Source organism: Ananas comosus, linkage group 1 (assembly GCF_001540865.1).
Source record: "Ananas comosus cultivar F153 linkage group 1, ASM154086v1, whole genome shotgun sequence".
In the NCBI taxonomy this organism is placed as follows: domain Eukaryota; kingdom Viridiplantae; phylum Streptophyta; class Magnoliopsida; order Poales; family Bromeliaceae; genus Ananas; species Ananas comosus.
This window is the reverse complement of record NC_033621.1, coordinates 460,466-485,074: the sequence shown is the minus strand read 5'-3', so window position 1 is coordinate 485,074 and position 24,609 is coordinate 460,466. Positions and strand designations below refer to the sequence as shown.

General features: G+C 39.1%; 4 protein-coding genes across 5 annotated transcripts in view; 3 read left to right on the top strand and 1 right to left on the bottom strand.

The window, feature by feature from the left end:
* The window catches only part of LOC109714472 (F-box/FBD/LRR-repeat protein At1g13570-like), a 4,624-nt gene extending 971 nt beyond the window's left edge, over positions 1 to 3,653 (top strand). Inside the window, exons 2-4 of the mRNA XM_020239115.1 lie at positions 900 to 1,862; positions 1,942 to 2,085; positions 3,333 to 3,653. Coding sequence (XP_020094704.1) covers positions 900 to 1,862; positions 1,942 to 2,085; positions 3,333 to 3,653 — 1,428 coding nt within the window. The remainder of the gene's footprint in view (positions 1 to 899; positions 1,863 to 1,941; positions 2,086 to 3,332) is intronic.
* On the top strand, positions 9,501 to 11,722 carry LOC109707967 (probable histone H2A variant 1). 2 transcript variants are annotated; one of them, XM_020229518.1, is made up of 3 exons: positions 9,501 to 9,661; positions 9,752 to 9,903; positions 11,090 to 11,722. In XM_020229518.1, the coding sequence occupies exons 2-3, from the start codon at positions 9,796 to 9,798 to the stop codon at positions 11,384 to 11,386; spliced, it is 405 nt and encodes a 134-aa protein (XP_020085107.1). In that variant the 5' UTR covers positions 9,501 to 9,661; positions 9,752 to 9,795; the 3' UTR covers positions 11,387 to 11,722. The 2 variants fall into 2 exon arrangements, with proteins under 2 accessions (XP_020085107.1, XP_020085114.1); XM_020229525.1 differs by lacking the exon at positions 9,501 to 9,661 and having other exon boundaries at positions 9,678 to 9,903.
* Positions 12,378 to 14,427, top strand: LOC109711943 (ADP-ribosylation factor-like protein 5). Its single transcript, XM_020235326.1, has 3 exons — positions 12,378 to 12,551; positions 12,666 to 12,885; positions 13,900 to 14,427. The coding sequence occupies exons 2-3, from the start codon at positions 12,694 to 12,696 to the stop codon at positions 14,269 to 14,271; spliced, it is 564 nt and encodes a 187-aa protein (XP_020090915.1). The 5' UTR covers positions 12,378 to 12,551; positions 12,666 to 12,693; the 3' UTR covers positions 14,272 to 14,427.
* Positions 15,226 to 19,293, bottom strand: LOC109711935 (ATP sulfurylase 1, chloroplastic-like). Its single transcript, XM_020235313.1, has 5 exons — positions 18,611 to 19,293; positions 16,636 to 17,041; positions 15,986 to 16,246; positions 15,724 to 15,810; positions 15,226 to 15,613 (listed from the first exon to the last, which is right to left on the bottom strand). The coding sequence occupies exons 1-5, from the start codon at positions 19,129 to 19,131 to the stop codon at positions 15,476 to 15,478; spliced, it is 1,413 nt and encodes a 470-aa protein (XP_020090902.1). The 5' UTR covers positions 19,132 to 19,293; the 3' UTR covers positions 15,226 to 15,475.

Sequence of the window (24,609 nt, the reverse complement as noted above, 5' to 3'; positions counted from 1 at the left end):
TCTCATAAATCAAGCCCAGAATCAAGGTTTTAAAAAATTAATATTATGGCTTGTGTCTTAGCTACTCTTTTGATAAAATTGTTATAAATATGTACAAACTAGACATATTCGCTTATACATTAAAATTTCAATAACTGGTATTAACTGTCAATGCTTATTAACTAATTTCCTGTTTAGAGCGACAGACATTAGCCAAATGATTGTGAATATAGAAAATTCACTTGTGAGAACAAAATTGGCCTCAGCGGGTCAATTGTCATAATTGATTTGTAACAATAAATTGCTGGCCGTCCCTAACACAAGTGACAAAGAGTTTGGTGGTTGGTATCTGAACTCTCAAAGTTTGAAGCCTAGTTGCTAGGCGGGTAACATGCTATATTTATCTCAAAAAAAAAAAAAGATTTTTAAAAATAAATTGGTTAAAGTCATATTTCCCCGTCATTAGAATGGGCCTTTTGTTCCAAAATTAAAATCGGCTTCACTTATCATACTCGATGTTTAACAGGAAAACGGCACAAGAAATTTGGGACAATTATTGATTTCGAATGCAAAACTTTGTGTATGTAAATTAAATAAGCTGTCCAACATACTGACAAATTTAGTAGTTATAGACTTATAGTACAATATGGGATCGCTGTTATCTGATTTCGTAACTTTTAGTACAGTAGGAGATTGATTTTATGTCTAGTTTCAGTTAAAGATTATCGAAATTGCATGCTAGAATAGGCAATCAAGTCTAAATTAACGTGATATATATGCCCCTCTCTACGAAGATGTTAATTCAGGTGCTGGGTGAAGTGCAGGGGCGTTTTCCGTAATTCAGGCTTTCATTCTCCGCAATACCACTTGCTATGAAGACGCCGCTTATGTAATTCGGATTGTTTTCCTTCTTGCTTCAGGTGCTAGCTGATCAACAAGATAAAATTAGCGAGTTGCCAGATCATATTCTGATCTCCATCCTCGAACGGATGGATCTGAGGTCGGCGGTGGAGACGAGTTTGTTGTCGAGGCGGTGGAGGCACCTCTGGAACTCCCTTACGAACATCGAGCTCCATGCAAACACTATGCTCTCCGAGAACCAAATTTCCCACGTGCACAGATGTATGACACGCGACTATGCGTCGCACGGTACAAAATTTATGGAGGGAATGAAAGTGGCAGCAACAAGGCAAAAACAAATGGGTCTCTTTAAGAAATTTGCCAGAGGCCTCTTAAGGCCAAAATCAAACATCAGGAGGCTAAGTTTCCACTTCTACATGCAGAGGCAGTACAGAAAAATCATCGATTTTTGGTTAGATAGGGCAATCAAGAGAGGCGTTCAGGAACTGGAACTCTTTCCTTACGTAAGCAGGCGCGAGAAAGGCTACCGCTTCCCATGGCGGTTATTCTCAAAAGGCAGGGGATCGTCGCTGACCAAATTGGAGCTCGGTTATTGCAGATTGGGCGACGTCTGTTATTTTAGACGCTTTGCTTCTGTATCAGTGCTCTCTTTCAAAATGATGGCCGTATCGCGAGAAGTCGTGGAAGATATTATTGCGAATTGTCGGAACCTAAAGAGCCTGCACCTTGTGAAATGCCATTACATCTCGTACTTACGTATATGCTCTCAAGATACGCGGCTCAAGGATTTGGCGGTACACCGCTGTCCTTTTCTCGGAAAAATAGAACTCAGCGCTCCCAAGTTGGAAAGGTTGCAGTATTCTGGAAATTACGTGCCGTTGTTGTTATCGTCTGTTCCTTGCCTTGAGCACGTTTGGTTAGATTACGACGACGATGATGACGGCACGGACTATGTGTTAAAACGGCTCTCGATTGAGTTCCCACATGCTAGGGATCTGGCTCTGCGTCTTTGTAGTCCCAAAGTAGGCTCTTTCTTACATATTTATTATCCTAAAACATTTGCGTTATTCCTCTTATTATTTTCTCTCTCTGGTTGCACAGCATCTGACAACACCAGTCCTACCCAAACTCTTTAGCGGCCTCAAGAATCTGACAGTGAATATCCTGACGGGAGATACGGATGACCTTCTCTGGTTGGCTATGCTATTGGAGGCTGCACCATTGTTGGAGACATTCGAAACAGACGTAAGCTTCTTCCTCACTTGCGCATATTATCCTTCCGTTTCAGTTTATATGCCTAGCTTTTGTCAAAAGCTAGGAAGTGTTGAACCTTGCACCTTGGATTGCTGTTGAACATGAAACCTTAACTGCCGAAAAAGAGAGAAAAAGAGAGAAAAAAAACTTTTTTTTTTTTAAAAAGAAAGGTTGCATGCTACCTACTTTATTTATTTTATTTATAAGTAAACTTAGCTGGAAATGTGAATTAACTAGGATTCGAACTTTGGTCTCGGGTATCAATCACCAAACACTTTTGCCACTTGCGATAGGAACGGTTGGTGAAAGAAAAAAACTGTTGAACCTTGGATTACTAACTTATATGTATATCAAAGCAACGTATACAATGACAAATGAAAAGTACTTGTAGATTGTGAAGGCAAATAGGTAGCTGCAGAAATATGAACAAGGTTATAGTTCTATTTGGAATTAAACTGCTACAATAGGCAGTTAAGTAAAAATCTAGTAGGCAGAACAAGTAGTTCTATTTGTCGTAGCTTTTGAAAAATGATTTTCGGCTCAATAGAGCGTTAGACAACTTCATTTACAATTTTTTTTTTTTTTATTTTAGAATCAGGTTTCTAATCTTTGAAGTCTAAAATTAGAAGCACTTAAAACTTACTTCTCAAAATCTGATTTTGGTTTTGGACTAAAAATTCAAATACTTATTTTGATTTTATATTTAAATTTTAAATTAAAATTAAAATTTTAATTTTAAATCTTAAAATTTTATATTTGAATTTTTAAATTTCAAACTTTAACTTTTAAATTTCAATTTTCAACTTTTAAATTTTAAATTAAGATAAATTCCAAATTTAGAAATTCAAATATCAGTTTTTAAATTTTAAATTTTAAATTTCAATTTTAAGATAAATTTTATTTTTGGAAAATTTTAAAATTTAAAATTTTAATTTTAAAATTATAGGTTTGGATTTTCAAATTACAGATCCCAAATTTTTAAAATTCAAATTTTTGAATTTCAAATTTTCTGAAAGTTAGCCTGAACTTGGTCTACATCATCTTCTAAAGTTACCCTGTACTTCCTTCGAATGAGAAATGAAGATTAGCCAGCCTATACTTGCTTTCCGTCATTTATGCCGGGTCTAACAAGATCGGCAGAGTCTTTACTTTCAAAAGTCACTATTGCTCTGCTTCTCTACATACATGTCACTGGGTTATAATACATTCTGACATCATGTTAACTCGAGCTTTTGCAGGTTAAGCTCAGTGCGAAATGCAGGAATAATGAAGCAACAATATCATGGAAGCCTTCTGATACGCAGCATTCTCATTTGAAGGAAGTCAAGCTGCACAGATTCAAAGGGAGGCCCTACGAGATAGCGTTTCTTAGTTTTTTGTTAGCGAAAGCCGTAGAGCTCAGGTTTATGATGATTACTCGTGGTTCCATATCCCCACAGGTTGGTTGGTCTTGGAAACATGCCGAGTCTTCCGAATGTTGGACCGAAGCAGAGAAGTCAATTCTTTTGAAGCAGCTTACTCAAGGGATCTCTTCCAAGGTTCACTTTGTTTTCTTTTGAATAGTGGTGAGTGATCGTGTATTAGAAGTCATATATAATAGTCTCTTTATTTCTATAGAGCACAATCACAACAGCTCAAATGAACGAGATCTTTTTTTTATTTAGTTTTAGATCTATTGTACAATTTGCAATGAAATTAGAGGTTTAGACACGGAAGTGATATTCCAAACTGTCTCAGTGAAGTTTTGCTTCCAAAATCAACAATCATCCTAAGATTTTGGGCCTATTTGGGACAATGGTAAGTGCCGTGGAAAATTTTGTGACACCTAAGAAATTTTTTAGGAAATATTTCAAACATCACCCTTGTGGTTCAGTGCTTTCTCACTTTACCCTATGATTTTTTTTTTTTCTTTTCATGAATTGCCATTAAAGCATATAGAAAAAACTATTTGAATATAGAAAAATATTCAAATGTCATTCTAGAATCTTCCTGCTGGCAATTTTTCTGTTCTATTATGGTAACCGCATTCGCTCGGCTGTTAAAGTTTTTATAAGTGCGTATCTCATTGATCCCTTCCCCCACCTCCTTTTTTCATTCTCTAATAATTAATCTTCTCGCGTAACTCTGTGAATCGTGTAGAACTAATTGGCCTTTCCTGTTGTGTAATCAAATATTGTATTCTATATTGAGATGCACTTGCTTATTCATCGCTCATATTGGAACTATGTACTGTTAAATTTTTTAAATATAAATTTGAATATAATATTAAACTTTATATATGATTTGAGTCAGATTCAAGGTGGGTATAGACAAATTCCATAGTTCATCCACAAAATAAATTTTAATGCATAATAGTTTTTTAAAATTAAACTCATTTGCAATATTAAACAATTAAACAAAAAGAAAAGAAAATTTATCTTCTGAGATCATTTTATCAAATAATTTGAAACTTTTCTTACATGAAATGTTGAAATATGAGAGAAAAGGGAGAGAGATAAAAAGAAAACAGAGAGAGAATAAAAATTTAATAATATAGTAATGATAAAATTACAAAAATATAAAAATATCCTTCCAATACCTGGTAACCGATATCTTCCTAAAGTGATATACTATTGCAGGTCATAATTTAAAAAAAAAATTAAATCTAAGCCATTGAATAAGAATGAATGAACAGTAGCTAAAAAAAAAAAAACAAGTATAAAGAAATATTGGTTTCACGCTTTCGTTACGTAATCTCAACAATCGGTACCTTATTGAGCACTGGGTCAATAATAGTTTTTTTTTTTTGAGAGAGATAGGTAGCACGCTACCCGCTTCGTTTATTTTTTTAAAAATAAATTTAGCAAGAAATGTGAATCAACTAGGATTCGTACTTAGATCTCGGATATCAACCATCAAGTCCTTTGCCACTTGCTCTAGAGACTGTCAGTGGGTCAACGATAGTTGATATCGGAGTGAGTACCGGATTTCTATCGGTTCTAAAATTTGAGAACAAATAATCACCCCTATATTCTATTTCGTTCTACAGTAATGATCAAACAAGTGTGGCATTGAAATGCTATTCTCATAAAAACTGGGCATTTAGGAATCAAAATACCATAAAGTATACTACAAATTGTCACAACTATCTAGGCCCAGCTGTATCAGTCTAAGTTGCAGTATTTTTTTTTTTCTTTTTAGGTCTCCCCTCTTGTTTAAAGTATTCATCCACATTATTCCATGTTGTCATAATTCTATTTTTCTTGTTTCTTGATGCTTAATGAGCAGCTTGTATCTCTTTTCCTCATTTTCTTATTGTCTTCTTTTGTTTTAATCCCTGATGGTATTCCTACTCTACTAATGTATTGTTGGCTCATTGCTTAGTTAGTTAGATCTTGATCCTCAAATTTATTGATTAGGACCTACAATACGTCTCAGACATTTTATGATTTATCAGCCTTTGTGGTCATGTTTGGAATCATCATTTAATACCAGGCGTATCTGATAGATTATAACTATCAAGTGAATTCTTCTGTTTTCAAGAACTCTAAATTTGATGGTACTGTATAGTTGTTTGCTATTTTTATGATTTGTATCCAAATATATTAGTTCAATTCCTTCCGACACTACAGGTATCTCGTGCTTTTAATTGTACTTACGTCCTAAGAAGTTTGTAGCCTTTTGTAGGATTGGTTATTTTCTTTGATAATGTATTCCCCTTTTATCCCTTCATAAAGGTACCTTTGTTTTTAGACAGTAAAATTAACGTGACAATAGGTAATATGCAGAGAGAATTTTACCAATTAAAAAGCATAGCAAGACAATGCAAATGAAATTGGTCTGTATTGAAAGCAGTATTAACGTGCAAGTGACAGAGACGGTATAGGCGAAACGCAATGATACTGCAGGGTACAGAAGAAAAGCAATGGACGCAGTGACACTAACTACTGCTGCAAGAGAGTTCGGTAATTGTACTTGCAATGCTTATCCACGCGGCTCCAGGGGCTCCTCCGCACTGCCGCGCCCTTATGCAACTCCTGCGCGGCGGCGTCCTCCGCCACCACGGCCACCTCGACCGCCGCCGCGCCCGCCTCCTCGGCCCCCGAGGCCACCTCAGATTAGCCGCGCGGCGCTCCTCCGGCCCCCGAGGCCACCTCGACCGCCGCCTGCGGCGCCTCCTCGCCCCGAGGCCACCTCGATTGACGACGCGGTCCGCATTAATCCTCGGACCGAGGCCACTCGACCGCCGCCGCGGCCGCTCCTCGGCCCCGAGGCACCTCGACCGCCCCCCTGGCCACTCCGGACCCAGCCCCCGCGGCACCTCGACGCCCCGCGGCCGCCTCGACCGCCACCACGCCCGCGGTTCTCAGCCGCGGCCGCCTCCGTCCAGGCGCCCCACTCTCCACCCGCCGCCACCGACGTCCGGCGGCGACCGCGGCGCCGGCGGCGACGCGAGTACCGACGTCGCCGACGGCCGACCGCGGCGACCGCGTCGTAGGCGGCGTCGGCGGCGACCGCGGCGTCTGCGCTTCTTCTTTTTCTTTCGGCCCTCGTCTCCGGCCTCACGCTTTCTTTTCAGCGTCCCCGCCTGCGGAGGTGGCCGATCCTCCGACGATGGAGGCCGCCGCTCCACCTTTGTCCTCTTCGCCGCCTTCCCCTCCTCCTCCTCCTCCTCTCTTGGTCTCTTGAGGGGAGGGAGATCCTCCTCCTCTCTTGGTCTCTTGAGGAGAGGGAGATCCATAGCCGCTGGAGGCGATCGATCCCCTGGGGCAGCCACCGAAGCCTGCCGCTCCGGCGGCAGCGGCTGATCGCGTGGAGCATCTAACGAAGCCGACCCCGCCATCGCCGCTGCAGCCTCCGAAAGCTGCTGCGCCGCCGTAGCCGCCCTCGATGTTCCCAGCGCCGCAGCAGCCGCCCGCCGCGCCGCAGCCGCCGCCCGCCTCGCCGCAGCGGCCGCCCGCCGCGCCGCAGCCGCCGCCCGATTCCTGAGTCTGATCGACGGCGTTTGGAGAAGCAGTCTGAGAAAGAACGTCATCTCAGTCTCAGGTGGGGATGAGAAGCAGAGGGAATTCGAAAAGCTTCGCGAGTAGTTTGTTACCGCCAAACTTTACATCTCTCTCTATATATATAGGCAGTCAGACCATCGTACAGGCAGTTACACAATCGTACGGATCCAACCGAACATTAACGATAAATTTTAAACCTAAATTAATTTATTAAATATGTTCGAGGATATTTGAAATCCGTGCGGCAATTTCATAGATAGCCAATGGAAAATATTATACCCCCTATAAAGTTTTAATAGGGATGATTGTCTTTATATCCCTCAAAATTTTAAAAATATATGTCATTTAATCTTTTTTTTTTATTTTCGATATACCTTTTATATGTTCCTCCGTTATTTCAAAATATCACTACAGTTACCATCCATTAAGTTAAGTTAAACATGAGTTAAATATCTATCAGAGTTAAAAAAAATTAAAATATCTCTTTCGTCCTCAACTTAAGAGCAAATAAGAAATATTGGTGATGATAGAAAGGTATATTTGAAAAGACAAAAAATTAAAATACTTTTTATGCTCTTAATTTTAGAACAAATAAGAAAAATTGGTGATGATAAAAAGTTATATTTGAAAGGGTAAAATAGTAATTTTATAGAGATAACAGTTATTGTGAATAGAATTTAACTCTAGAGATATTAGAAATAAGTTGGAACACAAAAATAATATTTGTAATATTAGCCTTCTAAAAAAAATAAATGAAAAAGTAGAAAATTTTTCATAAATATATAAGTAATTGTTTCTTTTTAGAAGATATTCATAATATTATTAATTTTAAAAGGATAGTGATAAAATTAATGGTTGCATCTATAAAATTATCCCTCATAATTAAACCTTTTCTCCCTCTAAAACCGTTACACAGGAGTCGCAACGTGTCAAAAGGACAAAAAAAAGGCGTAAGAATGTACGGAGACCACGGACTAATTAGGCAATAGGCATTTCGAAATAGTGGTTCCTCAACTTTTATTTTTAAAAATTAAACCTTTGTATTTTAAAATTATAGAGATTTTATTATATTTATTGATAATTTTATTAAATTTAATAATTTTTGTTATTTTTACCACATAAATAATACCAATGAGTAATAATTAACCGAGTCAATAAATTTAATAAAAATTTTAATCTTAGTGTAAAACGGAAATTAAATTAATTAAGAATCAAGGTATATCAATTAAAAACAAAGTGAATAATACCAATGATTAATTAATATATATATATATATATATCATACTTAGAATGTAATTCGATTGGTGCAGTCTAAATAATATAAGAGTTTGTTTTGCATTCTAATTGATGCATATTATAGAGGCATTGAACAATTTCCACCATCAATGGCATAGAAAGAAATATGGTTAGATTCAGAAAATAACATAATCCAAAAGTTATTAAATTTGATTTATACGCTTTCGACTATGACATAATACAATCAAGTTTTTTCTTTTTTTTTTTTGTTAGAGAGATAGGTAGCACGCTACCTGCTTCGTTTATTTTATTTAAAAATAAACTTAGCTGAAAATATAAATCAACTAGGATTCAAACTTGGATCTCGGGTATCAGTCATCAAGTCATTTGCCACTTACTTTAAGGACGGTCGGTAATACAATCAAGTTAGATACCATATTTTATCCTTCCATAACCGAGTTTTGTGTTGCAGCTGGACCATATGGCCGGGCATAAAGTGGGTTGTTAAATGGACGGCCTGACCCCGAGCCTGCCCTGAAAATAAAAATGTTTAAATTGGGCTTGAGCCTAGTTCTTAAAAATCAGGCTCGGCCCAAATAGCATAGTTTTGGGTGTGTGTGTGTGATTGTTTGTTTATTATTTTGCATCCTTTTGAAGTACAGCACATGTTCGTTTAGATGGAAGTGGAATGAAAGTAGAGAGGGAGAAGTCGTTTTCGTTGTAAATAATTATTTCTGTTGTTTGGTTCGCAGTAAAAAATTATAGATTTTTTTTTAATTTTTTTTATTATAAGATACAACTTTTTGTTATTTTAATAATAAAATTCTAAAATTTATTAAAATATTTAAATAAATATTAGTATTTAATAGACGATGGGCCATTTGGGCCCTGGACTTCAGTCGCCTACCACCCACTAGGCCATCATTCCCTCACGAGTCACGAGACGAGCATATGCAGATATAAATATAAATATTTAATCCAATTATGCAAGGCGCTGTGGGGGGCATTTTCGGCATTTTGGCCATCCTAGCTCCGGATCCCGGAACGCTCCCGTCAACCAATCACACGCTTTCACGCAATCCCCTCGCATCCAGCTCACTCACGCTAGTTGCTTCCTTGTCCTTGCTATAAAAAGTCGAGGGCATTTTCGAAAAATAAAAGACAATTTAAATTTCGACCCACAAACACACTTACCGCTTTTTTCCCCCCGCCCCAAAATACCCAAAATTTCCACCTCTTGATAAATCCAAATTCAAACCCATTTCTTTCTCCCTCCAACTTTTTTTTTCGTTGTGTAATAGAGAGAGAGAGAGAGAGAGAGAGAGAGAGAGAGAGAGAGAGAGAAGGTAGTACTCCGATTCTTCGATTTGATTTGTGTATTAGGGTTTTGTTGAAGTAACTTTGTTGTGGTTCTCTTTTACCGTCTCTGGTTTTAGGTTTAGGGTTTTTTTCGTTTGGAACGAGCTCGGATAAGCGATCAATGGCGGGGAAAGGCGGAAAGGGGCTTTTGGCGGCGAAGACGACGGCGGCGAACAAGGACAAGGAGAAGAAGAAGGCGGTTTCGCGGTCTACGCGAGCCGGTCTCCAGGTATAATGCTCCTGATCTGCTACCGCTTCCGTTTCACTCCATAGAACGATCTAAATCCTTAGAGAAGTATAGCGATCCTAAAAAAAACTGGTTTCTCATTTTACCGATCGGTTTATGTTCATCACGAATTTAGTGTTCTTTTTCCAGAGTGATCCGCTTTAATAATTTATCGTCATCTTTTAATTAAATATGTAATGAAATTAAGTGTTCGGTACTGTTTCTCTCAATGAGGGGTGGGTCTTGTTATAGGTAAATTGTGAGATTAGAAAATTCTGCTTCATAGATAGGACAATAGGATGCTAAGATGTATTAATGTATACATCTTAGTAAAATCTATGTGCTAGACTTGATAAATCTTAGATGCGTGCGTTTGATCTCTTTATGGGTTTTTGTGTTATGTACCAGATCTACAACCTTGAGTCATCTTGCTTGCATTGTTGTTTCACTTTGCAATTGTGGTGAAGATCTGGTGATGTCTTGCAAACGTTATTTTAAATTACTTGAAAAGAAAATAAAAGGAAATATTTCTTAAGAATTGCAATTATGAACTGAATATTAAGCATCAGAATAGAGTTTCTGCGTGTACGTGGTGGAAATCACCCTTCGTTGTAAGAAATGAAGTAGTTAAAATGTTTTCTCATTGAAAAGTTACCTAATTATTTCTGAACTATATATATGTTGTATTTCACCTAGAGAAATTAATAATACCTACATTGATCTATTATGCTAATGCTAGTTTGTAATCAATATTTTTTGCTTCCTGCTTCTGTTTATTGTGTATTTTAGGAGCAATATCAATATAATGTCTCATTTTCAGTTTAATTGTTTGCATTCTTGTAAGCCGCTTTCTTTTTAACTCTCCAGCTTCTCTTCTCTCATTTGAATTGCTTAATTTGTGAAAGCATGCAGGTGTTACTTGAACTTCAGAAAATTTGACTCTATACCCTTGTACAGTAGTTCTCATAAGAATTCAATGGTCTTTTAAATTGTTTCAAGGGAATAATTTGTAACTTAACTAACAGAAACTGCTAAGTTCAGGATGCTTTTGAAATGAAAACACTGACAGGTCCGGTGGTAAATTGAAATTTTTAAAGTTCAGCTAGTTGTCTATATGCTTTAGGCAAGGTCTTCATATTTTTGTTCTACTTTATTTTTGATCTTGTTATCTTTTGCTATATCTGTACAGTTCCCAGTGGGCCGCATCCATCGTCAACTGAAGTCTAGAATTGCAGCAAATGGTCGTGTTGGGGCCACTGCAGCTGTCTACTCAGCAGCCATTCTCGAGTATTTGACAGCTGAGGTGTTGGAGCTGGCAGGGAATGCCAGCAAGGATCTTAAGGTTAAGCGTATCACCCCTCGCCACCTGCAGTTAGCCATCCGCGGTGATGAAGAACTTGACACCCTCATCAAGGGCACCATCGCTGGGGGCGGAGTCATCCCTCACATCCACAAATCCCTCATCAACAAGTCTACCAAGGAATGAATTTATTCTCGTCTTACTTATTACTCTTATGGGGGCTTTATATTTGTAAGGATATACTTCTTGGTGTTAACGATGCGGTTTTTCGGTTTTTGTTATGTTGGATGCAGGGTGTTCTTTTTTAAGTGTCAAGTGTGAACTGCTTTTCTCCTGTGTGAAAAAATTACTGTTCTTATTGGGTTTCTGCCTTTCATGGGCAGTTGAGATAGACGCACACGCTGGGTTTAGTACATGTTAGATGTGTGACTTTCTCATTCAGTTGCGGAATGATAACTATTATGTTGCTTGTGCAAATGAATCTGTTGATGAATTTCTCATACAGCTGATTGTTGATAGAGTGAATTCGTGTTTAAACTGATTTCATTTTGGTTTATGGGTTTGTTTGAATCAGTGTTTCTTTCTGTAAGAGGTGTTCTTTTTCCTCGTTTGTACTATTGTCCTCATGGATGTTGTCTTTTCAGCAGTATATACAATCTTAGATTTTGTCCATATATTATTTTTCCGAATAATGCTTTTGTGTAATTTGCAATCTAGAATTAATTATAATTGTTTGTAATTTCAAAATATATTTTTTTTGGCCAAATAAAAGATGATTTCTCATCCACTGGGCTGCAATTGATAATATTTGTTGATTGAGCAAATGGTCATTAGACAATGTTACGAAAGTTCAATATGTTACCTTTTTTTTACCCTTTAAGAAATAAATGAAGATGTAGTTATTTAATCGATGTCAACTATTATCTAATAGAACAAAATTATTGAGCTAGGCCATTTGCAAAATGCGTACAAGAAAAAAAAAAAAAAAATACAGTTGTGTGTGGATCTAAAGAAAAGAAAAGGAAAAAAAAAAGGCTTTAGTAGCTAGTGCCTCGTAGTCGGCAATGATATGTAGGAAGCTACCGACCGCAGAAGAAACTCTATACAGAAGTCGGCGCTGCAAAGCCCCCACTGCCGAATTCTGGTCCTTTGAGTGCATGTGAGCCGCGCCATTTCCCACCGATCCGAACCGTATCGTCTCGATCCCGACTCTTCTCCCTCCCCGCCCCTTTCCCTTCCGTCCTCCTAAAACTAGGGTTTCTCTGGCCCCCTTTCCAATCCCCTTCCCTCACCTCAACGCAAAGGGCCAGAGGAAACCCTACCTCTCCGCTACTCCACTCCTCTCATCAAGGTATGATCCCGATCCACGAGCTCTCCCTTCGTTAGCATTTGCCAAATCTACCAAATCAGTGGGAATTAGGGTTTTTAAGATTGTTTCTACTCTACTGATTTCATTTTGGGCTAGATTTGAGTGCTGAGGTGGTGAGTTCGTGATGGGGGCCCTGTTGTCGAGGTTCTGGTTCATGATGTTCCCCGCGAAGGAGTACAAGATCGTCGTGGTGGGGCTCGACAATGCCGGGAAGACGACGACGCTATACAAATTGCACCTCGGAGAGGTCGTGAACACGAACCCTACCATCGGGAGCAACGTCGAGGAGGTTGTGTATAAGAACATACGTTTTGAGGTTAGTGAGGCTCGTTGCTTTGTTCCTTTCCTTTTGTTTCATCAGATTTTTTTTGGCTGCAATTTTAGGGATTTCTTGTATTCTTAGTTCTAGTTCTAGTTACTCGTCTATAGTAATTACACATGGTCGGTCAAATCCTTGCTTGGGGATGCGTTTGCTGTTTGGTGTGTGGTACTGAATGGTTGTTGGAAGGTATGCTTTATTGCCATTTATCCGAGGGATTAGGGTTTAATGCTGAATTGCCGACTGTTATGTTATTGATCTAGCTCAATTCATCACCGGGCCTATTTTTTTTCAGTTAGTAGCTTTAGCTTGCGAGAGTTCGTAGAGTTGTACATTAAACCTGCTCATGCACTCTAGTTTTCCAAGTTTTATGTGTAAATACTGTGCCAATATGTTTGGAAAGGGATCGATGCTAGCAATAATATGAGTTTGTCTTGTTATTCTTTGGAGTTTTTCCATATTCTCGAATATGAAATCGTAGTTGTTTAGTTTGAAAGTCCTTGTAACCTGACCTGACTTTTTGTTATGGTTTATTTGTTACTTTTGATTGCAATGGCATATAGATGATGCCTCCACCTCTTGGAAATAGTTCATAGAAGTTGCACAAGGGAATATTGGATTGCTGCTTGTCTGATTCTGGCATCTGGAACTTATGTGGCCGTTGTCGTCATTGATTTCAACAGATTCTCATATACAATTTAGTTGGGGATCTGCTTTTCTGCTGTAAAATTGATTCTTCAGGTAGAATTTTCACGTCCTTGTGTGGGTGAGGCAAAAAGTTTGGAGAGTTTTAGGGCACGTCGAAACTATATGTATTATCAAGAATAAATTATGGATGAAATGGATAAAAGCAGAGCCTTCTTGATTGGGTTCATTTTGGCGATAAGATTCATGTGATGTCCTTTTGAAGGCGGCTAGTCAAATATCACTCTTGATGATATACTAATGTGATTAGTTCTGATAGTAATTAATAAAAGTTCATCCTTGTGCTGTTTTCTTTAACAAAACCAGGTGTGGGATCTGGGGGGCCAAGAGAGACTCAGACCCTCGTGGGCCACATACTACCGTGGGACCCATGCCGTGATCGTAGTGATAGACAGCACAGATCGGGCCAGGATATCCATCATGAAGGACGAGCTCTTCCGGCTTTTGCAGCACGGGGACCTGGAGGGTGCAGCAGTGCTGGTGTTCGCAAACAAGCAGGATCTCAAGGATGCCATGTCGGCGGCTGAGATCACCGATGCCCTCTCCCTCCACAGCATCAAGTCCCACGATTGGCACATCCAGGCGTGCTGTGCCCTCACGGGCGATGGCTTGTACAACGGCCTCGGATGGATAGCGCAAAAAGTAGGTGGCAATCCAAGTGCGGCGCCCACCTCGTGATGTATAACTCTCGTTAATTGTATTACACTGTATCGCAAATATTTCTTTTCCCTGTGTACGCCATGATCTATCATACAAGATCAAACAAACAAACACTGTATTTGTATTGATGCATTCTGATTGGTTTGGTGAAATTAGTTCGGCTTCGTTTGTTTATGGGTTGTCGGTTCCTTTCACATCGCAAGTTGTTAAGTTGAGCAGCTGTCCTCTCTTATTACGAATACTCAATGCTGTTAAACATGGGAAACTGTCTATGCGCCATCCGTACAATTTTACATTTAAGGGCAAAGATAAATGCAGCCAAGTGAGAGAAGGTGCATCCTGAGTCACATTTTCAATACCAGTCGTAGCCGTAAATCTGCTAATTTCTATACTTGGTGTCCGTGGTTCAGATTATATAGTATGAGGCACTTTCAGAATAACAACCTGCCGGTTATGAAGTGTAACTTGAATGAAATCTGCTGTACCACGAGGAGCATCTCTCTCTTACGAGAGACAGTTAGTTACTTTTGGTGACGGGGACCTGATTGCATCTTGAGACGAGCCCCTGCCAGCAGCATTGTAAACAGTTGGATTAATCATTTCCTCTACTATGTCATTGGGAGCAGATGATTTAACGTTCTGCGGTGAGTTGCCACCTTTCTAGCGTCTCATTTAAACATTCTACAACTGCCTCCGTTCTTCTAAAGCAAGCAACAACTCACCTTTCTAGCGTCTCATTTAAACATTCTACAACTGCCTCCGTTCTTCTAAAGCAAGCAATTATCGCCGATGAGCAAATCCTTCGGGAAAACCAGTTCTACACATAAAGGATATCGATTTAATTGTAATCAGCTTCTAATTAAATCAGCTTCCAAGCAAACGATTTCCTTTTCATCGTCACTAGTGATTACGTAAGTATCGAGAACCACCAAATCTCCCATAATTTGGAATCCGGTTTCTTCCAAACCCAAATTCTAGCAAAAACTGCAAAGCAAGCACCGGTGCTTATAAGGTCACACATAATTTCGATTATGTACAACAAGAAGAGCAATACCACTTGCTCCCCAGCACATTCTGGTGTGTTTTTTATTGCTCGCTAATTAAGACAAACCAAGCACAAAGCTTTCACACAGGTAAGTAGCTGATAGTTTTATTTGGTTGTGTTCATCAGCTAGGAGGTTTTTAGGTGATCAAGGTTACACAACACCTAGTGCTTTACAATTCAAACAGGAACTGCTTCACGGGGTTTGCCGTTCTCGGAAGGAGCCAAACTGTTGTAGTATTCAACAAGCACTTTCCAGCCACCAGGGCACATGAAGCCATCGGGTGGATTCTCTTGATTCTTCGCTAGATTCCGCATCTGCAGTTGATAACCAAGTCATTTTACATAACAATTATTTGCAAGAAATATATTTCAGAATAAACTGTTCGGATGCTTGTGGTAGTGCATATTGTAGTGGAGAATAGTACCTTTGTACCGGAGATGAACAGGAAATCATCTTTTCTTGACGGGTCGAAGAAATCCATTTTATTCTTTGTTTTGTCATAGGCAGCAACCTATATCCACAGCCATGATGCAAGAGAACAGAGATTATGAAATATCAGCAAATGCATTTGCAGATATAAACTGAGAAAACTACAGATTGGAGGGCTACGTAATGTTAGGCATATAAACTTGTTTAACGACAAGAAAAACGTGGGAGAATAATAGACTATCTTAAGGTCGACATACCTTGAAGGGCAAGATATTCAGCCTCTCAAGTCCAGGGGCCATACTGAGTACCTTCTTCCCATGATCAGCATCATAGAGATCTCTTTTCTCAGTGGGGTGGCTCATACCAGCTGGGTCCCTACCCACAATGTAGAAGTTTGCGCCGGCATTAATGCGGGCTTTCGCATGCCATTGCACCTCAGTTGGACCCGCGTAGTGCATGGGAGAGGGGAAGATTGCGACCACTGTTGTCTCTGGATCAAGAACACCCTCCTCAAGAACCTGTCATACATCAGAGGAGAAAAAGAAAATATCATTTGTACCGATTATGTAAACTGTAATATGTTTTTTCTAACGCGTGCTTCTATGGTGCCACAGAATGACAACATGAATGGCAAAGATTCTATGGTGCCACAGAATGACAACATGAATGGCAAAGAAAGCCTATGTCTAATCACTTTTGATGGACAATTCAATCATTTTCTCTACTCAGCACTCTTTTAGGTAGCACCATCAGTTGACAGGGACCATCATATCTTTTCTCACTGTTTTAATCTGTGTTTCTTAGATGGCCTTTTATGAGACTAGATAGTCTGACTCTTGCAATACTAGAAAAAGAAATGGATGATTATTAGCCAAAACAATAGGTGAAAATATGTACATATACCAACCTTCTCATGTTGCTTCATCCTCCAACTAAGAGGTACATCATCAGCTTTGGTGTAGCCACCCAATGGATGAAGCAATAAAATGGGATTTCTATAGCCCATTTCTAGAAGACGCCTACGTGTATCAGTCATGAGCAAGGCATGCCCATTGTGCACGGGATTCCGTAGCTGGAAAGCAAATACTGCATCAGCATTTCGCCGGTCAAACTCTTCACGTAATTCTGCAGGAGAGAGCCGATAATGATCGAGACCATCGTTGTATTTGATTGGCTCTATAACCTCCAAGTCACCTCCAATCAGCCAGTTGCCAGCTTTGGTTATAGCTTCTTCAACATATGGTAATCCTGGAGCAGTTGTTCCCCATGTTCTTGCAATTCGTTCTTCCTTATTGTGCTTGTAGATCTCAATGCTGAAACAAAGGAGGAAAGGGTTAACTATCATCTCAATGATTCTAGAACAAGGTACAACAATCTATATTATATTCATGCATATTTGAGACCAAATCCACGAAATCATATAGAATGATGATGTCACTTCTGTGAGCAAGTTATTCATGATATTGCGATGACGTATGCTAGAAGTATGTTAACAACAACGTTGACAACATCTAATCTCTTTGTACTATGCATGTTTAATTCACCTATATTATTATCCTGTCTTATTATGTTTGGCGTAACCGTGAAGGCGACATGTCAAATATTTGCTCTCATGACGACCGTCAATTGTTCAAAATACAAAAAAGGCATGAAGAATATTGCCTACAAGAGGCTGTGTGAGTTGACCAACGAAAACACTATGATGGATTATGCACATGCTGTGAGACACCTACTCGTTTCACACTCCAAGGTTTCAAGCAAAGGGAACATAGAGATGAGATGAGCGAGAGCTGGTTCACAGATAGGTATCTTTCTTGATCTTCATCTAATCATGGCGCACAACATACTTACGCCTGAAGCCCTGTAGTATACTTTGAGGATCCAAATGGCCTAAATTACCAACCGCCATGTGAAGTATGAACTGGAAAGTCGTAAGTTAAGATGGTAAAATATATAATTAGAACTCTAGAAGAAACATCTATTGTTAAGTTACAAACAGGGTACAACCCTGTTTCATCTTTTAATATATGCATAGGAGGACAAGTGTAGGGCGCAGGAATGCATCTTCTCCTCTGTATTTGTGGACACGTATATAAGCGTCGCACTTCAACTGACGTCATAACCGTGTCGGCATAAAATACTGCTCTAAAGTTGAAGAAGTTTGGTCAATCAATTTTCAATTTATAATCATTGTGAATTCTTAACTGATAGACTGACCTAGGGCCCACGGTGTTGGATTTATCGAGAAATGACCGAATCAACACTGCCTCTTTGGACTGGTGAGTTACTGAGACATCGGTTTGGTAGGATCATGTCGATTTCCACGCACAAGCGCACACAGGCGCACGTGCGTACGAAACGTCATAAATTCTGATCATATCAAGATAATCAGATTATAGTGAACTAGAAAACCAATACATAAGAGAAATGCTTCATATAATTGAGCCAACACAAGTAAATTTAATTTGATGGACGAGCAGAAGCAAAATAACCAATAAATCTTAAAAGTAACAATTAACAGAGAAGCTAACCGAAGCTCTTGTAACATGAGAGGCCACGCATATAAAGACACTGGACCACATCAAATTCATGAGCTACCACACTAATATCGCAAAAAATAGAAAAAGAGGAAATTATAGCTAGTCAAGTGGGAAAAAAAAGAGAAAAACAAACTGAAATTAGCTAATCTACGTATCAAGCAAGAGTGACGAGCACAGTACGAAATTGAACAGCGCATATACTTTCAGACACTGAAACATGATAAAAAGATCAAAAAAAAAAAAAAAATCCCCATCACGAGCATATAAACACAAAATCATCATCAACAGAGCAATTCAACTATAAGCACAGAGGTAAAGCAAAGTAGGGACAAGTATGCTAACTCGCTTAGGATGGCGACGGGGTTGTTGGCGGCGTCGAGGAGGGCGACCTTGGTGCGATTCCCGATGGCGCGCTTCTGGGCGTCGTCGATGGCGAGGACGATGGGCACCGACATGTTGACCAGGGACCCGTCCGCGAGGCGGAGCGAGTTGAAATGAAGCGTTTGGAGGAACTCGGGCTCCCTCATGAACCCTCGCAGGGGGCTCGCCCACCCCTCGCTCAGCACCTGCACCCACTCCAGGTCGATCCGCGACAGCTTGATCCGCGGAAACCCTAGCGCCTCCCTCCGCTTCGCCTCCCTCGCCGCCCCCTCCCCCACCACCAAATCCACCAGCCTCCCCCCGTCGGGCTCGATCAATCCGCACGAGACCCGGCCCCGGCCCCGGCCCCGGCCGCGCCCGAGCGCGGCGGAGAGGTTGGGGGAAAGGGCGCGGGGGCGATTTCGGAGGTGGGTTTTGAGGGAATTGGGGAATGGTTGGGCTAATGCTTGGGAATTGGAGAAGGAGATCGCCATGGACGCCATTGCCGGAGCAAAGGAGCGAGCTCTTCCCCCCTTTTTGTGTAGTTTATTTAGTTTGGGGATTAGTAGAAGAAGAAGAAGAAGATTAGGAGGAGTAAAAAAAAAAAGAAAAAAAGCAAAAAAAAAGGGAATTAGTGGGGCGCGACAGAGTGGTCACTCTCTAATTGCGCATTAATGTAATCTCAGCGTGGTGTTATTTATATTTGTTTGGCGGAGGTGGGCGGGATTGAATGTGGACGGGATTGTGGGGAGTGTTCGTGCCTGAAAAGCTGAGAAAGGGGGGATGAATCTAGACTCGGTTTTTTTATTGACTTTTATATAAGAAAGAATATCCCAATTAATCAAATTTTGGACGTTTTGTTGGAACATTGATTTCGATCGAGATTAATGTATTTTGTGTAATTCGTGGTTTGAATTCAAAGATGATTCCTAGCAGCAAAGGTAATCTTATTAGAGAATAATCAATTCAAGGTAGACACGGCATTTGTATAGTAACAACATCAAAACGTAACATAAATCTGTAAAATTTTTGCTAATTATTTTTTTTCCATTGCTAATTTTGCAAGAAATTAAAGACTTTCCTAGCGCCTTATTTTTTTTTCCTTTTTTGGGCATAGTGTGTAGAAGTAATGGTGTTTTAAAATTTTCCACGCTTTGTCTTTTATAGTGTTGTCCTTTTAAGCTTTACACACGATAATAAAATTATCGTCATATGCAAGAGTTTGAAATAAAATATTTTATTATCATACTGAATTTTCCTTCAAAACTCGCTGTAAAGCTAACCGAGGCTTAAATAATCAGCTTTTTTTAATTTTTTTTCTTTTAGGATGGAGTAAGATAATATTTTATGCAAAACAAAAGGAACGGTGTCATCATATTGAAGCTGAGGAAAAAATTATACAGTGAGTTGCCAATAGAAATTGTTTAATCTCATCAAAATCTTAGAATTAATCACGGTTTATAGCCGCTAAATCTAGATTAAAGACTATTGTGGATTCTTTTTTTTTTCCTCCCTTTTCTTTGGTGTGTGTGTTCTTTAATCCGTGCACTCCCTTCCCAAGCTTTTCTGAAGTACTTATGTATAAAAATTAGAGATATGAGTTCTAAATCTATACCTATATATTTGTTTTTTCTGAAGTTGCCACATGACAATTTTTTCTTTATAGTTGAGTGTAAACTCCATCTCGAACCAGCTCAAGTCCTTACTCTTTCTCTTTCTTCGGCTATTACTTTCGTTCAACGGCAAGATAAATCCCATCCTTCATCATTGCCTTTTTTTATCGCTATTTTCTCTTTTTTTGGTCAAAATTTTTTATGTTTTCTTTAATTATCTATCCGCCGCATCCTACGGATTACTATGCTATCTTAACAATATTTAATTGAGAGAACAAAAGAGCCACGTGGCGGGCTCAGGGGTTCCTATTCCACGTGGCCACTTCTCCGCGCTCGAGAGAAGGAGAGGAAGAGAGAGAGAGAGAGAGAGAGAGGCGTGGGGCCTACGCATGGGAGAGAGAGACCAGGGGGAGAGACCTCTCTCTCACACTCTCTCTTTCTCTCTCCCCCTCTTTCCCTCTCCCCCCCCCAGCCTCCCCCCTCCCTCCCTCTCCCCCGCTTCCAACCCCCCGTGTCTCTCGTCTCCCCCTCTCCTCTCTCCACGAGCTCGGTACCTCGCGCTCCCCCCATCCCCGACCGCGCATGCACTCCCTCTCCCTCCGCTCCCAAGCTCTCTCCCTCCTCCTCCTCCCCCTCTCTCCCTCTCTTTTCCGAATGTCTCTCTCTCTTGCCTTCGGCCCGCCGAGCGGGTGGGGGCGGGTTGCGTCTGCGGGCGCTGGCGTGGGTCCAGTGTGGGCGTTCGGCAACTGCGCGTCGTTAGGGCAGGGGGCGAGCCAGCGCGCGGCGCGGGCGTCCAGCGAGAGCGAGCGCCGATCCGTGTGATGGGAGCACGCAGCGTTTTTTTTTTTTATTTTCCCACCTCTCTCTCTCTTTTATTTTTGTTGTTATATATAACTATAACAGAAAAAAAAAGAAGGGAAACAAAAATAAAAACGCAGCTCCCTCCCACCATCGTTCGCCTCTTTAGCGCCGGCTTGACCGCCGCGCTCCGCCGCCTGCTCCGTGCGTGCCCGCGTTTTTTTTTTGATAAATACTATATTATTATCGAGTATATAGGGTAAATTGTATTGTTACCTCTTGAACTTTTGGCGAAGTTTCACTTTACTCCTTAAACTTTTAAAATGGACATCTAACCCCTGAACTCTAATATTTCGTTCATGTTACCCCTTCCGTCAGTTTTCCGTCAAACTTCGTTAACCGGAAACTGACGGAAGGGGTAAAACGAATGAAATATTAGAGTTAAGGGTGTTAAATGTCTATTTTAGGAGTTTGGGGGTTAAGTGAAACTCGCCAAAAGTTTAGGGGTAACCCCTGAACTCTAATATTGCATTCATTTTACTTCTTCTGTCAGTTTTCGATTAACAGAGCTTGACGGAAAACTGACGGAAGGGTAACATGAATGAAATATTAGAGTTTAGAGGGTTAGATGGCCATTTTAGAAGTTCGAGAGGTAAAGTAAAACTTCGTCAAAAGTTCAGAAAGTAATAGTGCAATTTATCCTACATATATATATACATATATATATATATACATATATATACATACATACATATATATATATATATACATACATATATATATATATATATCTTATCTTACACTATTTAAATTGAGAGAATCTCTGCTCCTCTCTCTCTCTCTCAATATCTCTCCCAATCTCTCTCCAAAATAGATCCTCTCTCTCTCTATCTCCCCCAATCTCTCTCTAAAACAAATTCTCTCTCTCTCAATATCTCCCCGAATCTCTCTCTCTAAAACAGATTCTCTCTCTCTCAATATCTTCCCCAATCTCTCTCTAAAACAAATTTAAAATACCTCTCTTTCTCTCTCTCAACCCATCTCTATATCTCTCCTCTCTCTCTCCCCAAGTTTTAGCCAATAATTCATTTTTTTTAATGTAAAATTATTTTTTTTTTAATTTTTTTGTTTTTTTACTCTTTCTTTAATTGTTTTCTCTGAATTTATGGAATAAGAAAATTACAGGAGCGTGGGGCGGCCCGCGGTGTGGCGCGGACACGCGGGAGTGCGGGGCGCAGCGCGGCGTGGGGGACACCGCTCTTTTTGTTTTTTTCCCTTTTTCTGCTCTCTTCACTTTTCAAATTATTTTTTTCCCTCTATTTAAATAAATTTTTTTTGTTCTTTTTCTCTCTTTAATTTTGTAAAGTTAAAAAATTAAGATTAAATTTAAAAATTAAAAAAATTAAGCTCAAATTTTTAAAAATAAATGATAACAACGTAAATATAGAAATATATTAGTTTGTTCAAAATATTTTAAAAAATACGTAAATCTTCCGCAGCGAAGCGCGGGCCTCCACTAGTTTATAATCATTTGTGGCTCAATCCTTCACCTTAAGGTTGTCACTCATACAGCATCTAACCAAACTATATATGTCACTGGTTTAGGTTGGTAACCATAGTTAGATTTAACTTAAGAAGGGAAATTGTAGCAGATATAGCATAGCCCCAGGAGAAATAATTAAGCAGTTAAGTAGGAAAAATATGGATTTATTAATTAGAGCTTCAAATAGAATATTACACCTTTTTCCTTTGCATGTGAAGAAATTAAGGCGGTCCGCCGTTCTTAATTTAGGAGATAAATAAATTTGATCTGTATCTTAATCAATTGAGGATCAATAAAGATTTTTTTTTTTTTCCCCAAGCAAAATATCTTGAATTTAGTTTATTATATTTATTTATATTTTCTATCTAGCCATCCCCTCCAATCTTAGTGTGAGACGCATACCATAGCCAGTCACATAAATGAATAGTTAATTCATCTAAGAATGCATTATTTAACATAAGGATTCATAACGCTAGTGGAGAAAAGCTTGATTGTTAGTGTCCGAGATTACAAGTTAATTCGAAACATAGTTGCATCTTACCGGAGAGAGGAAAAAAAGAAACACAAGGATAATCAAAAGATTAATTAGCTCGACTCACTCTTTTGGATTTTTCCATCATTAAATAAGAATGTAATTTTTGATAGTGAATAGTTCAAAAATTAATATGAGAGCAGGAGTTACAATATTTTGATGATAAGCTACTAAGTCATATTTTAACATTTTATATCCAACGTTCTCCTTTGATATCTAAGCATGAGACTTTTGATAGCCCATGAAATATAGGATCTTTTACTTTGATATCAGGTGAAACATCAATTTATCTAAAAAATCTAGCTACTGGAGAAAAAAATTAGTTAGTTCACATATTATTCACTCGTATCAAGTAGAAATTAAGTCCCCTCATCAACTCATGCGAAGTACATTAGCTAGGATTATTCACACTGGGAACGCATAATTCACATGCTTTTACTATGAATCATTGGAAACAAAGGGCAATACTAGCTATATTAAAACTTCTCGACAAAACTAGCTATATTAAAACTTCTTCTCCCTTCTCTCTAAGGAGGGACCCTCCATTCCCCCTCTTCTGTTTTGTTGTACTCCGGTGCTTCCATTTTACCTTTTCCCCTTTGTTTTCCTCCCTTGTTCTCATAGAGGCCTGGTTGCCTCACTGTGTAAGCTAAATTTACTTTCTAATTGAATGAAGCGGTAGCAAGCTGCCTTCTCTCTCTCTCAAAAAAAAAAAAAAAAAAAAAAAAACTTCTCGACAATTACACAACCATGCATTTAGACATAGAATATAAGAATATCACATCATTTCCTTATGGTCGACCAAATCCAATTTTGGCCTTCATTGTAGAAACTAACTAGATTATACATCTGTGGCCTAATGAAATTCCCTTTATGGCACTTGAGCTTAATACTTTCCAAGAGACGGGTGAATGCCCATATTGAATGCAACTTTAAAGGCCTCAGCAAAGAATCTAAATACAATCCATGCACATCAAGAAGGATTAGAATTCTGACCATTCAGTAGATTAATCAGCCTCTTGTTGGGTATAATGAGTAAAAGATTATGATATTTCTTCTAATGGCGTCAAATTAAGTCACATAATGATGCTTCCACTAACAAAATTTCGTAATTTTAATCAATGCATTTGTTTTTAGCTACTTAGATAGTGTACAAAATGTCACTTAGCTATTGAAATTTCCTAAAGGTGGCAGGTTCTTTCTCTCCATTTTTAACTATTGTAGATAGATATATAGCTTCTTACTGTTAAAAATGTCGATTTAAACATGTAGTTCACCTTTCTCACTCTCAGACGAGCATATTTTGTCTAATGAATTATTTTTCATGTGTAATAGCAAGAACGAATTGCTCTTATATATATTTGACATATCTTATTTTGGTTAGTTTTGTATCTTTAGTGTCGGTGGACAAGCTTAATCTAAGAACTACAAGTAAAAACGGGAGACAGATTCAAAGATAGAAGGGTACAATTGAAACAAAGAATGTTAGATTTCC